A 17,549-nucleotide genomic window follows, 5' to 3' on the forward strand; every position below is an offset into this window, starting at 1 on the left:
GAGGGAACACTGATCAGCATACAGCCACTGCACTTATTAAATCTTGCATGAGTGAACGTTTGGCTCCTGGTCTCGGCAGTGTGCGTCCCCACCAGCAGCACTTGTACTGATTTTATTGTCAGCGTTGAGCTTTGTAGGACAGTTCCTGAAATCCAGTAACAGTTGATGTAAGTAATGCAGTGTCTATACTGACAGTGCATTGACCTAATTACATTGACTGTGACTCTATGCTGCTCGGGGAGGTGGTGTTACTCAGGGCATGTCTACACTTAACTCCAGAGCGATTGATCCAGTGGGGATTGATTTATCGCATCTAGTGAAGACACAATAAATCAACCGTCAAGCGCTCTCCCGTTGACTCCAGTACCGGAATAAGAAGTGTAGGCAGAGTCGAAGGGGGAGCATCAGCAGTCGACCTACCACAGTGAAAACACAGCGGTAAGTAGCTCTAAGTACGTCGACTTCAGTTATGCTATTTTCGTAGCTGAAGTTGCATAACTTAGACAGACTTAGCTTGCCCCCCAGTGTAGACCAGGCCTAAATCAACATAGAGAGGCACTTACGCCAGTGGGTGTCAAATTTAAGTGAAGCCACTTCCACAGGTAGGTTGATGAAAGGCACTTTGTTGACCTAACCTTGTAGTGTAGACCATGTCTGAGTTTGAAAAGATGGGGAGAACATATGATCTAAACTTTTTGTTCTTTTTAAAGTGATATGCTAAAACCACATTTAGGCTTCAGATGTTAGTGTGTGAGAACACGCATTCCTATATATTTGTGAAAGATACCCTACAATATGGTATATGAAGGAATCCAGGGGTGGGGTGACAGAGAACCTGATTATAGGAAACAGCTCATTTTGGAGAATTGGATAAATGAACTCAGTGGAGTCATATTACCTATTCTTTTTTGGAAATTCATTACATTGAAAGAATGCCTGTCCAACGAATTTAGGCCCAAAAGTTAAGTTTGGCTTTTAAAACTGAATTTACAATTTCTACAACTGAAAAAGGTTCAGTTAACACACTTTGAAAATTCACTTCTGTAGCAATGTGAACCCTGATACCACAATTGTGTTAGTACTAGTTCACAGGAACTACCTATTGAATTTAACTAGTCTAATTTTACTGTCTGACCATAGTAAAATGGAAAAAGTGAATTAGGTTTTATTGGTAAAACAGTTTTTGTGGAGAGTTTTATTCTGACAGTGTCCCTCTAAATGTCAAAACCTATGTTTTATGAATCTACAAAAATGTGGTATAGAAATTATAAATAAGTTTTCCCTTTCTATAAAAAGTTAAGACAACTGGTAGACTAGAACAAAAAAAGAATGAGTTTTTCTTCGCACTTCATTTTCTTATTGTTCCAGTGTCAGAAAAGCTATTTAAAAACAGTTTAATGCATAATTAATCACCATGCCAGCTATCTGCAGATTTACTGCTAGTTTTCAAACATTAACCAATTTATATATTCGAGATAGGACTAATTACTCTAGCTCTCAAAAATGCAATACAAGTTTAGAACCTAATGTGCTCAAAGTATTTGAGCTCTGAAATTTATTAGGGGAACGGTTCTGTAATTAATTACTTCTCATTTAAAAAGGTAATCATTTTAATTTACTTGCAGAAACACAGGACATTGTGCTCCATCAGCAGATAATGTTCTTCATTAAACAGAGTAAGAACTTTGTGCACTGGGGCAGCTGTGGTTTTTCCATCTATGATGAAAACCAACTAGAAAATATTGAGTAAAATGCTTTTAACTTTATGGCAAAGTCAAGAAAATGGATTTTCCTAATATTGGTTTGGATAATTTGTAATAAGGCACTGAAAGGATAAGATTATGTTGACAATCTTAACTACTCTCATGAAAAGAAATTCAAAGTTAAGGCATATATGTGTGTATCTACTCTGGCTCATAGTATATAGCTATACTGTATTATATGACACTTCAAATCAGTTTTGAGAAGTCTGCCACACTGAATTAATCGTATGTGATAAGCTAAGGATAAAATTCTCTCCTTACTTTTTGTGAATATGGGAGCATCTACAGTTCCCCATCTGCAGCTGCCATGAATGGGATATTCATCATCTCTGAAGAGCAGGCCCAACTTCCACAGATGTTACTGTGAGATGGTTATCTCTAACTCACTTTCCCACAACAGTGGGAGAAGGGTTAACAAATGTCTCTTGTACGGTCCCTTTAAAACTCACCATCCATGCAACATTAAGAAGACACTTGCAATGTTATGATTAGAGCTTGCATTGAAAATGGCAGTAGCTTTTAGTACCCGATTGCTTTGTTAAATCTCCCTTTAAAATAAGACCTATTGCAAACACAGAACTTACCCACCGTTGTGTATTCAACAACTGAATTTAACAGAAAAAGGTTCAAAAGTGCAGCCAGTTTCTCAAGAAGTTATTTCCAAGATGACTGCACTACCTTGGCACATGAGTATTAACTGAAAGCAAACTGTTGAAATGTAAACACTATTAGGGCAGAGAAGGAAAAGTGGAACAATCATTTAAATTAAAATAGATTACAGCTTTGCTTCTGTTAGATGGAGTAGTATTAATATCTCTCACCAGGGAATACATAAGTAACTTGGCCTTGATGTTTACACAGAGCAGTCCTTCTGGGAAGACCCTTTCCTATTCATTGTGCAAGACTAGTGAAAGAATACCAGAAAATATTTTAGTTACACAAGTTTTTACAACAGCTACTGAAAGCAGTGAACCGTAGTTTCCAGACATGCAAAGCTTAAGTTTTCAAATATACTATTTTTATAACCTCTCTCTACAATACTAAAAATCAGCTGAATGGTAAGTCTTTTTCCCTCTTTTAGTCCTATCAAAAAGTGTTTAAAACTACATGTATCTGATTTGCAATTTAACTCAAACTGAACAAGTAGATTACACTATCTGATAGTTACACTGGTACAAAACTGGAGTAACTACAATGCAGTCAACTGTTACTCCAGATTTACACCACCGTAAGAGCAAAATCTCAGCCAAGAACTTGTATTTGGTAAGAGCTTTCACCAAGAAATATTTCCAAAACAGGGACAGAATTTGAATCTTTAAACCAGACTCTGCCCCTAGCAAGAAGAATTTCATAACCACAAGTGTGTAACACAAAATTAGAATGGTTTCTTTCATGCATGTTTTAAAAAACAAAAAAAATGTATAAACTAACACTACCCATCTTCCCTTTCCTACTTATTTTTTTCCATGAAATTAGGACAATGCTGAGTCTGAGAGTTGACTGTCACCAAAAACAAGTTTATGCTTTTACTGCAAGATTAAGCACAGTAAAAAACTAATTCAAATGTATCAAAAGAGTAACCAGAAGAAGGGAGAGTATTGCTGTTTTATTTAAGTGTTGTGGTTTATTCCAATGTGAAAGCTCCAATTTCATTTTAATAGCTGAAATTCTCTAATTCTGGTCATTCAAAACCATAAAGCAGAAAGAGGGTTAGAAAGTCAATTCCAGCACCATCTCAAAATTATTTAGGGGAAAATTTAATCAATATGCATCAAATGACCTTTACAATAACTACAATACTGACAACCATGACACTTTAATATGCTTTTCAAAATGGTGGGGTTTTTTTCCTGGAAGTAAATACGCCCCCCCCCAAAAAAAGAGAGAGAGAAAAAAAAAAAGAAAAAAGTCTACCCTGAAGCCATTAATATGTGCATTATTAGAACAAGCTCCTGCAAGTAATCTTGGTAAACCCAAGAAGGTATAACCACTTAAACTGATGCTAACATCTAAACACATTCACATTTCAAGTCTCAAATTTATTTGTATACTTTTGACTAAAGGATTTGTTTTCAAATTAAACAATTTAAATTGCATATTGAATTCTGAAATACCAACACATTGTATAAATAACAGCTTAAAGAGTATTTGTTAAAATACAGAAAATATGCAATTGTCAACTTGCTTGAGAAACTCTTTGCAATAGAGGTGACAGGAATTGGGTTGGCCAAAGATTGTTTGGGTTTTTTTTTTTTTTTAAAAATAAAGACTGCAATGACTGTAGTTTCATTTACTTTTGCTGATTGAAAACCTACCAAATATAACTACAACCCCACTTCTCCTCCCACCCCCAACCCTCCCAAAAACCCCCAAAGTTACTTTTCTAAAGGCTGTAGAAATGGTAAAGAAACATTACATATTTAACTGTATAAGCATGAAAACTTAAAGCTATAGACACTGCAGGTCAATTCAAACAGTATTCACGAGTCCTATAAAAGTGAACAAGACATGTTTCCATTGCTCCATCAGACAATTCAAGAGTTAAGTTTGCATGATAGCAGCGACGCAGCTGTTTGCTAGTCCAATTAAGTGTTCCAAGGTTTCTTTTTTTTTTTCTTCTTTCTCCTTTCAGTTTGGCCCACTGAAGTCCAGTAATCAGAATAGTCAGTTCAAAACACAGAAATAAGAGCAAAGACTCCATATAATAAAGCACAGGGATATGCTACTAGAAGCTGTTGTCCTTCCATTGCTAAGGCAGAAATGAAGATTTTGGAAGCAGAAAAACTGCACCATCCAATAATTCCAGCAGTGAGAATAATTCCCATCATTCCCCTGTAACATACAAGAAAAGAACAGTTTAAAAAGGTGTGTGTGTGTGTGTCTATCCTTAGAGGAATGCAGGAATTAGAATATTTTCTAGTAAGTTAAATATGCTTCAAAGGCTGATTGTTTTAAAACTTTATACTGAATTTTATCATTGAGGTTTTTAAATAAAATGTATATGGAATTTCAGTAAATATTAAATTAGTATTTATTATTCAGTAAAGATTTTAGAATGACTAGTAAAAAAAGTACAAAAAGGTTTAGAACTGAGTAAACTCAAAACAAGGTGTTCTTTTGTACTTCTGTACAAGTAGCTTTCTGTGATGAGTAATGAAGTTAGTGATTTGTGCTGGGCATTTAACTTAGTTTTCCAGACTCAACATTAATTAAAATTTAATCTATATTTCTTAAATCATTTCAGTTTTCTATATCCTGATATACAACTTGTTTGAGTTGTTTGACAAATAAACATGTTTGAAGTATACTATAATTTGAATCTAAAAGTAATTTGTAATAACTGAAAATGGATAGTGAATAAGTGTTCATGCTGTATAAGCGTTCACTTCATTTGACAAATCCATTATTAATATAATATAAATTCCATCTAAGAGAACTTCCCCCCAATGGGAGAAAAATCCACAATATATGGAAGCAGGATTTTATTATAAATAGTTAGTATTGATACTTACTGCAAAGAAAATATAACTGCAAAACTGGAAAGCAGGATCATAGGAAGAAGACAGTATCCCAGGACACTAGCAACACAGCCAAACGAGACGCCCGTCATGCTCATTAAGTTCAGCAGGCAAAACATTCCTAAACATCCAATTGCACTAATTCCATATACATACCCAAACTGAATTTTACCAACCTAAAGATGAGAGGAGTAATACAAGTTAAACATGTTTTGTCTTAAAGTTGACTAAATACTGCATTTTACAAATAAGGAGAGTATAAAATTGTGGTAATCTTTGACCTAGGGATGAATCTGACGTAGGATTTAGGGATAAAGATGAAGAGGATTAAGAAAGGTATCCCACAATCCAAACAGAGTACTTGTATACCGAAATGTCTAATAGGCATATTTACCATATCAGTTTTCAATTACAAAAGGTGGTGCATCTAACCAGCTGCAAACTTAGTGTGCTTATGTAACATGTAATTCTAGCTGAGCTACAAAAATCTTATCAACTTCGCTCGATTTACTCCATTATATTTGCATGTTCATCCTACTCTGAGGATTATCTGAATAGTTTTTTTATCAGCACCTTTACTGCAGCAGTGATCAAAGGCTAAATAAAAAATGTAAATTAGCAATGCACTGAAAAATGCTGCATGTGACATAACTCTTTCCATCTCTACCAATGATTCAGATGCTTGATTTTTGCCTTAAGGGGGTAAATTTTTTGTGTGAAGTGCCACACAGAGTTATGGCATACCGTAAATTCATCATCATAAAATATTTCAAGTTTTTTGTTTCCCATCTAGAATTATTTTTGGTCTTGTAAAATAGTGGTAATATAATATTTAAAAATCTGATTCCATTTTATTTAGGTATGTATCCTCTCAGAGCATGACTTGGAGACCCAGCTTAAGAATGCATCCAATATGGACAGAGCTGCGTGACTGCATTAGATTGGCAGATAGGAAAATGTTTGAACTAGAGTGCTCGAAGCACAGGGAAGTCATTCTTTAATTTTTAGACAGACCAAGAAAACTGTACCAAATGACTGAATGCTGTACAGATATAGTGAAATATCTGGGAAAAGCAGGCTGTGACACTCTGAATTCTGGACCCAAAAGCAGTGCTGTTCAGAAACAGGATCAGCCAAGTGACTGAAACTGCAATAAATTCAAGACATTCAATAAAACAGAATCCTGAGTTTTGTTAAGTGATTACCCACCATTGTAATATCCTCCAATACGCCAATTTCTCAGCTGTTTTCATTTCAGTGTATTTTCTATCGTCTTAACCATTTTCAGATTAGTTTTCAATTCACTCTCAAACTGGTAACACACACAAGTGGTTACTTTCTTCACTCTAAAGGGGGAGGGCTCTGAGTTACTACTGAGAATTCTTTCCCTGGTGGGTCTTGCCCACATGCTCAGGATCTAACTGATCGCTATATTTGGGGTCGGGAAGGAATTTTCCCCTAGGTCAGATTGGCAGAGATCCTGGGAGTCAATCTTATTCCAATTAAGTTTAATGGCAAAACACCTGTAGCAGTGGTCACCAACTGGTCAATTGCAATCGACTGGTCGATTCTAGAGAATCTCCCAGTCGAACACAATCTCCGGTGGTACAGCGGGCTGCCACTAAGGCCAGGCTCCCTGCCTGTCCCAGTGCCACACCGCTCCTGGAAGCGGTCAGCGCAGCCCCGGGGGGGCGCAAGGATCTTCCTCTGTGAGCTGCTCCTGCCTGCAAACACCGCCCCCAAAGCTCCCATTGGACAGGAACGGCGAGCTGTGGCCAATGGGAGCTGTGGGGGCGGTGCTTGCAGAGAGAGGCAGCACATGGAGCCACATGGCAACCTCCCCGCCCCAGGAGCTGCAGGGGCACATTGGCCCCTTCCGGAAACGCATCGGGCTGGGGTAGGCAGGGAGCCTGCCCTAGCCTTACTGCGCTGCTGACTGGGAGCTGCCCAAGGTAAGTGCCGCCCCGTGGGAGGCCACACCTCAAACCTGAGCCCCCTCCTGGAGCCAGCACCCCAGCTCCCTGCCCCAGCTCTGACCCACCTCCCAGAGCCAGCACCCTGCACCACAACACTCTGCCCCAGACCAGAGCCCCCTCCTGCACCCCAACTCCCTCCCAGAGCCTGCACCCCTCACCCCCTCTTGCATCCCAACCCCCTACCCCAGGCTCAGTCCGGAGCCCCCTCCCATACTGCAAACCCCTCGGCCCCAGCCGAGAGCCTGCACTCCGTCCTGAACCCCAACTCCAGCCCGGAGAGAGAGTGAGTGAGGGTGGGGGGAGAGCGAGGGATGGAGTGAGCCTGGCAGGGTTTTGGGGAAGGGGCAGGGTAGATCCTGGGTTGCCCTTAAGTTCAAAAAGTGATCTTGGATGTGAAAAGGTTGGAGACCACAGGCCTGTTCCCATCAAAGCCTATAGGTCAATCAGCAAATGTTAACAGTTTTGGCCATTGTTTTGCTGAACTAGTGGTAAATCATGTTTAATAATGCTGACACTGTTGGTGGTGTCAACCTGTCTAATGTCAACCACATCAATATAATTTTAAAAAGTAATTGAATAATTGTGAATTTCCTTTATTAGTATTTTTTTCTTAAAGACAATCAGCTAAAGGAAAACTACCAACAATAAACTAAGTATACTGAACAAAGAAATACTAGAATATCCCAAAGTAAAATTTCAGTGCATCAGAAACTGGCATGATAGAAACAGCTAATAAATGTATAAACGGAATATGTACCAAGAGCCAAAACTATGGATAAGGCAACCAAATTAAAACATTTTGTGCAAATAAAACAAATTCAATAAATTCTATTGAACCTGTGTTTGACAGCAAACAACACATCTTGATTTGTACCAGATTGAAGAAATTGAAGATTTAACTTTATAAAACCAAGGACAATGACTCATCTGATCCTCCCCACCCCAAAAATTGTGACTATGGTCCTCAGTCTTCATGACAACAGAAGCCATATTCACAAAAGGAAGATATGCAAAGAAGCCACTACATAAAGAAACATGGCACATTACTTGAAGGGCCTGACCCAAAGCATGGTGAGAACAATGGAAAGACTTCCATCAAGGGGCTTTGAATCAGGCCCAAAATCATGTACTAATGAGCCACAAATCCTTGGTCAAGACCTGTTTTGTGACTTCCAGGCCATGGAGATTCTTATGAGACCCCCAAGAATAATTTAGATTTTCTCAAAGTTTTTGGACTATGATACACATTAATATTTTGCAATCTGTATCTTACCAGCAATAACGTGGCTCCAAAGGCAAGACAGAAGACCATTGGTCCTGCCAAATCAGTTTCATTCATGATGCTGCCATCTGCTACTTTTAATGGGTGTAGAACTGTTAGTGTCTTCTGCCAGATGTGGTCGAAATTGATCCCTAATTCTACAGGTTACATGAAAAAAATTATGAAGATTTGTTTCCCTTTTTATTTCTCCTTTGCCCCCATTTTCCTGCCCCTTCACTTTCAAATCTGCTCCAGACTGAAGGCAAGACATGATGGTTATCAAGTACTATTCCTTAGATGACCAAAGAATGATAGAAGACATTCCATTTCTCCTTTAGGCGGTTGAGCGCACTGTCTCCGTGGCACTCCATTTCTCAACTACTCAGGAATCAGGGACTGCTAGTCTCTAAGGCCCAGATTCTGCAATCAGAACTCCTTGGGATTGCTTCTAAGACAGGATTGATTCTAAGACTGACCCTCTGCATGGTACAGATTTGATTTACCAACACAAGGAATGGGACACTATCTATGTAGATTAGTAAACAAATTTTGCTTAGTACTTCCCTTGTCATTTAGTAACAGGAAAGGTAATTTGTCTTAAGCTCTCACTGAGAGTGTAATGCATAGAGAAGGTGAAAAATCCTGCCATTAGTCCAAGTATTCTCAATATGTATCAATTCCAGCACCTTGTATTCTATGTAGGACATATCCTACACATTTATTACTCCTTTCCTCAAATTAGAATTTGGGTTCTAAACACCAAAGTCAGTTATTTATAATTAAAGAGACACTATCAATTAAAAAAACTTAACCTTTTGTTGTTGCAAATAACAGCTTTTATAACAGACTGAGGAAAAAAATCTATGCTTTTATTCCCCCATTTGACATAATGTTGTGTACAGTCAATTTCCCATTTAAATTTGTGTGGCCTTCAGAAACCAACAGGGGAGAGAAATAAGAGAATGTGACTAAAGTGAGAAATTGGCAGGGGAACTCAGAGGCAAGCATGACAGATGCAATTACTTCTAATTTTTTTTTTTCTTTTTTAGTTAACTAGAGAGTACGTTCCTTACTTCTTAGGTTACTCCAAAGTTAGGGGCAGTTTTGGAGAGGACTAGTAAAGAACAAGTTATACCTTCTAGTAAGGGTGGCTCATCCTCAAAATTGCTTCCATAGAAAGACTGTGCTGTAGTTGGAGTGTATGTTTGTGTTGGCTGGTAAATCTGCCCTGTGTAAGGCTGCTGTTGCTGAATCATCTCTGGAGGGACAAATCCACTTTGCTGAGAGTAGTCATAGCCACTATATTGTCTGTGGAGAACAACATAATATTACTGGCAGGCACAGGTTTTTTTAAACCTTACCCAGTCACATAAGACACACTTTCTATAACAACTTAGTATACAACATATAATCTTGTTTAGCTAATTTTTAAAGTGAAGTTAATTACTCCTCCCACCCTAAATGTGTAGTTGCACAGATGCACTCACCCCAACGCACCACAAGGAGTAAAGTGTGACTTGAAAAGGTATATGGGTTTATGGACTCCTTATCTCAAGTTCTCTAATTTAAGTAATCAGGTCAAATCTTGCTTAGTTTGTAAGTTTTTCACCTTTTTACCATCAGATATCACATAATGATAAGAAAATTTAGAAGCCTCCAAGTAGTAACATTTTCAGGTCAAAACCAATCCAAGCCCATTTAATTTGAAAATATGACAAGATTGGGCCTACAGAAGACTAGCAAAAGGTATCTGTCAATCCAAATATAGCCCCTTCAGTTGTATATCTCACTCCTATAATTTATCAAATGACAGCATGAATTTATACTCAGTATTAAATCCTATATTTAACAGAGCTCAATCTTGAAAGGAGATCCAAAGTCTTCATATTATTTAAGCTTCCCGTATGATATTTTCATAGAGTTGAAAGACAGCCTAGTCAAATTGACTATCTTCCCCCTTCCCATATATCAATTGTATCAGATACCACTCCTAGCATACATATGATGAGGATTATGACATTCAGAGCATAAGCACACATTATGACATCTACCATCATGACACATGCAGATGAAAGTAATATTTCACTTTCTAACTCAAATTTTCTCAAACTCTGGTCACAGAAGACTAGTTCTGTGTCAAGTTTGCACTTTTGAATACAAGCTGTTTGAATACAAGCAGCTTGCGCCACACACTTCAAAACAAAATGATTTTAACACTTTACTATCTCACAGGTAGCCTGAAACTAGTACTGCAAAAATTCACCAGCAAAGGATCACTACTGTGACACCCAGAGGGGTACCTAATCTCTTCTGAGAAACCTCCTCTTATAGATGTTACATAAAAATAAATGTATATCTAACAGATTGTTGTTCTTCAATAGGTCTCTTTTCTCTACTCATTATGTAAATGTAAGTACATTGTATAATTTAATGCTAATAAGTTCTTTCTGCACATCAATGAAAGAAACTGCCAAGACTTTACAGAGACATTTAAGAAAAAACGAATAATTTCATTACAAGGTTCTGTAATTTCCCTATCTCCATCTGCTCAAAACCCACGCCCAGAAGGGACCCTTCACCATCAAATCTCCTTTTCCACCCCTATGGGAGGAAAACTCAGACACCTCTGCAGCACTCTGATCCTATGGACCCTCCTGAGGAAGCACTAACACATTTACTTCTCTTCCCTTCCCCTTTTCCCCCACCCACACAGAAATTCCCCTTTCTAAGCCGACATGCCTTCTCACATAGATGAACACAATTTGTTGGGGGAAGAGTCAATATGGCTTTGTGTACAGGGAAATCACGTCTCACCAATCTATTAGAATTTTTTAAAGGGTGTCAACAAACATGTGAACAAGGGTGATCCAGTGGATATAGTGCACTTGGACTTTCAGAAAGCCTTTGACAAGGTTCCCTCACCAAAGGCTCTTGAGCAAAGTAAGCATTCACGGGATAAGAGGGAAGGTCCTCTCAAGGATCAGTAACTGGTTAAAAAACAGAGGGTAGGAATAAATTATCATTTTTCAGAATGGAGAGTGGTAAATAGGACTGTCCCCCAGGGATCTGTATTGGGAACAGTGCTGTTTAACATATTCAAAAATGATTTGGAAAAAGGGGTAAACAATGAGGTGGCGTAATTTACAGATTATACAAAATTATTCAAAATAGTTAAATCCAAAACAGATTACGAAGATTTACAAAGGGATCTCACAAAACTGGATAACTGGACAACAAAATGACAGATGAAATTCACTGCTGACAAATGCACATTGGAAAACATAATTCCAACTATATATACAAAATAATGGGATTTAAATTAGCTGTTAGCACTCAAAAAAAAAAATCTTGGCATCATTATTGCTACTTCATACAATCATAGAACTGTAGAACTAAAAGGGACCTTGAGAGGTCTTCTAGTCCAGTCCTCTGCACTTCACAGCAGGACTGCGTACTTTATCTAGACCATACCTGACAAGTGTTCTTAAAAATCTCCAATTTTGACAAATTCTACAACCTCCCTAGGCACTTTTTCCAGTGCTTAACTACCTTGACATTTAGGAAGTATTTCCTGATGTCCAGGCTAAACTGCCCTTTGCTGCAGTTTAAGCCCATTGCTTCTTGTCCTATCCTCAGAGGTTAAGGAGAACAATTTTTCTCCCTCCTCCTTTTAACCTTTTATGTACTTGAAAACTGTTATGTCCCCCTTCAGTCTCTTCTTCTCCAGACTAAACAAACCCAATTTTTTCAGTTTTCCTTCATGGGTCATGTTTTCTAGACCTTTAATAATTTTTGTTGCTCTTCTCTGGACCTTCTCCAGTTTGTCCGCATCTTTTCTGAAATGTGGCACCCAGAACTAGACACAATACTCCACTTGAAGCCTAATCAGTGAGGAGTAGAGTGGAAGAATTACTTCTCGTGTCTTGCTTACAATACTCCTGCTAATACATCCCAGAATGACGTTTGCTTTTTTTGCAACAGTGTTACACTGTTGTATCCTATTTAGCTTGTGATCCATTATGATTTCCAAATCCATTTCTGCAATACTCCTTCACAGGCAATCATTTCCCATTTTGCATGTGTGCAACTGATTGTTCCTTCCTAGGTGGAGTACTTTGCATTTGTCCTTATTGAATTTCATCCTATTTACTGCAGACTATTTGTCCAGATCATTTTGAATTGTAATCCTAACCTCCAAAGCACTTGCAACCCTTCCCATCTTGGTACAGTATCATCTGCAAACTTTATAAGTGTATTCTCTATGTTATTATATAAATCATAGATGAAGATATTGAACAGACCCAGACCTGATCCCTGCAGGATCCCACTTGATAAGCCCTTCCAGCTTGACTGTGAACCACTAATGAATTCTCTCTGGGAATGGTGTTCCAACCAGTTCTGCACCCACCTTATAGTAGCTCCATCTAGGTTATATTTCCTAGTTTGTTTATGAGAAGGTCATGCAAGACAGTATGAAAACCTTTACTCAAGTTAAGGAATACCACATCTACCGTTTCCCCCCCCATTCTCTGAAAACATCTGCTCAGTGTGCAGTGGCTGTCAAAAAAGGCTAACAGAACGTTAGGAACCATTTGGAAAGAGAGTAATAAGACAAAATATCATAATGCCACTATATAAATCATGGTACAGCCATATCTTAAATACTGTGTGCGGCTCTGATCACCCTATCTCAAAAAAACGTATATTAGAATTGGAAAAGGTGCAGAAAAGGGTAACAAAAATGATTAAGGGTATGGAACAGCTTCCATATGAGAGGAGATTAAGGAGATGGGGACTTTTCAACTTGGAAAAAAGATGACTAAGGGCGGATACGATAGAGGTCTATAAAATCATGAATGGTGTGAAGAAAGTGAATAAGGAAGTATTATTTACTCCTACACCGCACAAGAACCAGGGGTCACCCAATGTAATTAATAGGCAGCAGGTTTAAAATAAAAAAGTTTTTCTTCATACAACGCACAGTCAACCTGTAGAACTTGTTGCCAGGGGATGCTGTGAAGGTCAAAACTATAACTGAGTTCAAAAAAGAATTAGATAAGTTCATGTAGGATAGGTACATCAATGGGTATTAGCCAAGATGGTTAGGGACACAACCCCATTCTCCAGGTGTCCCTAGCTTCTGACTTCCAGAAACTGGGAGTAGATGGCAGGGGATGGATTACTCGTAATTGCTATTCTGTTCATTCCTGCCGAAGCACTGGGCATTGGTCACTGTCAGAAGACAGGTTACTGGGCTAGATGGACCACTGGTCTAATCCAGTATAGCCATTCTTATCTGGAGCGGTTTTGTTGTTTGTGTGTGTGTGTAAGTGTTAGACATATAAAGAAATGCAATCATAGACACGATAAACTAATACTATACAAGTTAAAGAATGGAAAAAAATGTACAAATTACTTATTGTATGGTTCTCCGCTTCCACTGTAATCATAGGAGTGTGCCTGGTCATCAATGCTATAACTTGTTTGGTAGAAATCTGTATTGAAATTGTCAAACCCAGACATTGCAAATTATCTGTAAAATAAGAACATTAAAGCTTGTATGAGTCACAAAGGGTTACTCTGGCCTCTGGCTGTCATACAACTGTAATAAATTGTTGATGTGGTTAGGGACAAATATTTGCTAGAAAGAAGGCAAACTCAAGAACACTCTGAAAATGATTGTAATACCCCAATAAATCTGTTAGTCTTTGCAGTGCCACCAGACTCCTCCTTGTTTTTCTGGATACTGACGGCTACCCCTCTAATATACATACTTTAGAAGATTGTGTAATGCATCCGATGAAGTGAGCTGTAGCTGTAGCTGAGCCACTTATGCTCAAATAAACTGGTTAGTCTCTAAGGTGCCACGGACTCCTTTTCTTTTTGGGGATACAGACTAACACGGCTGCTACTCTGAAACCTGTGATCTATGTGTGTGTAAATGTATAACATTTTACAGTGCCATAAGAGCTCAAAACATGTAGATTATAATGGATATAGGAGGAGTGTTTCTTTCCACAGTCACTAATACATAAGTTAAACATGTCACCGGTAACGATTAATAGTTACAATGGGGATGATTTAACAAGCGGGCCAAGCAACAACAGGCGCCGTACAGCCAAGAAGCTACACCACAAACCTCGCTGCGTTTTCAACATTACAAGCACGAGGCGCAGCTTTAAGTAACAACAACGACGTGTGTGTGGCTCCCAGCGCCCGTTCGCGGCCCTGACGCCCCAATCCGCACGCCCGGAGTCGGGGCCCACCCGCAACTCCTGCCAGGGCCTCGCAGTAGTAACCCGGAGCCAATCAGCTTACGCCTCTGTGGCTCAGCTTTCCCCTCTGGAAAGAGGGGACCCCGACCCAACCTCCCGCTGGGGGGCAGCCGCTTGGAGCCCCGGGACGGGGTGGGTCGAGGCCCGGGGAGGAGCGGGGCAGCGCCAGGGAGGCTGGGGAAAGGGCTCCCCGTTAGGGGAGCGGCCGCTACCTTTCCGCAAACTCACCTGGCAACCCCTCCTCGCAGCGCTGAGAGAACCCCCCCGGCTGCCAGCCCTCACCCTCCTCCGCTGCGACGTGTCACGAAACAAAAGAACCACTTCCGGATCAAGCGGGACGGGGCATGCGCAGCGGCGGTTCCGGCCGTCCTCTAGACCTCCGAGTGACTGAGCACGCGCCGTAACGTCCCTCAGGTGGCGCCGGTTGCGCGTGCGCCGTGGAGCGTGTCTGGCGCCGTGGGGGTTACGGTGCGGGGGTTGAGCGGAGGGCTTGCGTGATGGGACAAGGGAAGGCGGGAAGAAGGGTAGGAGAAGAGGGGTGGGTGGGGGAGGCGCTGGCTGCCCTTAGGTGTATTTTGGTTGGAAACCATGAAATTTCGGCAAGGAGTGGGGGAGGGGCGGAGGGTGCCCAGGGAGCTCGGGTGCGGGAGGGGATTGGGATTCCTGCCCGGCTCCAGTTGGTCAATTCACACACCGCCTCTCCCTCTCTTTGGCGGGAAGGCTCAAGGCACCGTCTGGGTCCCCCTCCTGTCGTCCCTGGAGTGCTTGGGTTGCACGTTCACCTCGCGCTGTTCTCCGCGGCACCTCCATTCCCCTTCTTGCAGGCAGATTTCTAGCTGTGTGACAATGAATGGAAATGTCCAGCACGAACCAGCGCCCCACACAACAGAACCACTAACCCAGGAACCCAGCCTTGCAACAAAGCCCGTTGCCAACTGTGGCCACATATCTATTCAGGGGACACCATCATAAGGCCTAATTGCATCAGCCACACTATCAGAGGCTTGTTCACCTGCACATCTACCAATGTGATATATGCCATCGTGTGCCAGCAATGCCCCTCTGCCATGTACATTGGGCAAACTGGACAGTCGCTACATAAAAGAATAAATGACCACAAATCAGATGTCAAGAATTATAACATTCAAAAACCAGTTGGAGAACACTTCAACCTCCTTGGTCACTCAATTACAGACCTAAAAGTGGCAATACTTCAACAAAAAAACTTCAAAAACAGACTCCAAGGAGAGACTGCAGAATTGGAATTAATTTGCAAACTGGATACAATTAACTTAGGCTTGAATAGAGACTGGGAGTGGATGGGTCATTACACAAAGTAAAACTATTTCCCCATGTTTATCTCCCTCCTCCCCCCCCCCAATTCCTCAGATGTTCTTGTCAACTGCTGGAAACCGCTCACCTTGATTATCGCTACAAAAGTTCCCCCTCCCCCCCACTCTCCTGCTGGTAATAGCTCACCTTAAGTGATCACTCTGGTTACAGTATGTAGGGTAACACCCATTGTTTCATGTTCTCTGTGTATATAAATCTCCCCACTGTATTTTCCACTGAATGCATCCGACGAAGTGAGCTGTAGCTCATGAAAGCTTATGCTCAAATAAATTTGTTAGTCTAAGGTGCCACAAGGACTCCTTTTCTTTTTGCGAATACAGACTAAGATGGCTGCTACTCTGCAAACTGTATTAAAAGTATACCTGCAACTGGGAAAGAGATCTCTGTGAGATAAATTATTGTTTGGGGGGACTCTATCACATAAACAAGGTTCTTGTTTATTGTTCCCTGTGGTATGATTTGCTCACCCTGTTTTAAATTACTGAAGTTTTGGGGCTTCTTTTGAGAGAGTGTTCCACAGCCCAATAGATCTCACTGTTTGGAGATGTTTACTAGTTATGGTTCTGGTATCCTTTCCTTTCTCTCTGATGGTTTCATTATTTTACTAAAAGAAAAGGAGTACTTGTGGCACCTTAGAGACTAACCAATTTATTTGAGCATAAGCTTTCGTGAGCTACAGCTCACTTCATCGGATGCATACTGTGGAAACTGCAGAAGACATTATATATACACACAGAGACCATGAAACAATACCTCCTCCCACCCCACTCTCCTGCTGGTAATAGCTTATCTAAAGCTATCACTTTCCTTACAAAGTGATCACTTTAGATAAGCTATTACCAGCAGGAGAGTGGGGTGGGAGGAGGTATTGTTTCATGGTCTCTGTGTGTATATATAATGTCTTCTGCAGTTTCCACAGTATGCATCCGATGAAGTGAGCTGTAGCTCACGAAAGCTTATGCTCAAATAAATTGGTTAGTCTCTAAGGTGCCACAAGTACTCCTTTTCTTTTGGCGAATACAGACTAACACGGCTGTTACTCTGAAACCTGTCATTATTTTACTAGTGATTGAAATGAGATTTGCCTGTGGTAACTGACATGATTGCAGAGGCCACAGGTAACTGTTGATGGGGGAGGGCTCAATTCTGAACCCACTTCCCTTGGGGGAAAAAGAAAAGACAACCCTGGCAGAAATCTGGGCAAGCATGTGACCTCCCCCTCGCCACCTCACCTCTGCTTGATTGTTTCAGGGAGGAGTAGTTTAGGTTTCAGGTTTTTGTTTTGTTTTTCAATTTAATGATCATATATTTTTGCAAACTTCTTGTACTTTCCATGATATTAAAAGAACAATAGTAATTGGTTCAGAAAGTTAATTATCTAACTCCCTGGGTTCAAAATGTGC

At 40.2% G+C, this 17,549-nt stretch overlaps 1 protein-coding gene across 1 annotated transcript; it reads right to left on the bottom strand.

Moving 5' to 3' along the window:
- Positions 1-3,367: 3,367 nt before the first annotated feature.
- YIPF5 (Yip1 domain family member 5) lies at positions 3,368-15,127 on the bottom strand. Its single transcript, XM_077824547.1, has 6 exons — positions 15,022-15,127; positions 13,935-14,051; positions 9,654-9,826; positions 8,531-8,676; positions 5,276-5,457; positions 3,368-4,595 (listed from the first exon to the last, which is right to left on the bottom strand). Exons 2-6 carry the CDS (start codon positions 14,039-14,041, stop codon positions 4,433-4,435), a joined length of 771 nt encoding a protein of 256 aa, XP_077680673.1. The 5' UTR covers positions 14,042-14,051; positions 15,022-15,127; the 3' UTR covers positions 3,368-4,432.
- Positions 15,128-17,549: the final 2,422 nt, after the last annotated feature.

Source organism: Eretmochelys imbricata, chromosome 8, assembly GCF_965152235.1.
Source record: "Eretmochelys imbricata isolate rEreImb1 chromosome 8, rEreImb1.hap1, whole genome shotgun sequence".
NCBI classification, from domain to species: Eukaryota; Metazoa; Chordata; order Testudines; family Cheloniidae; genus Eretmochelys; species Eretmochelys imbricata.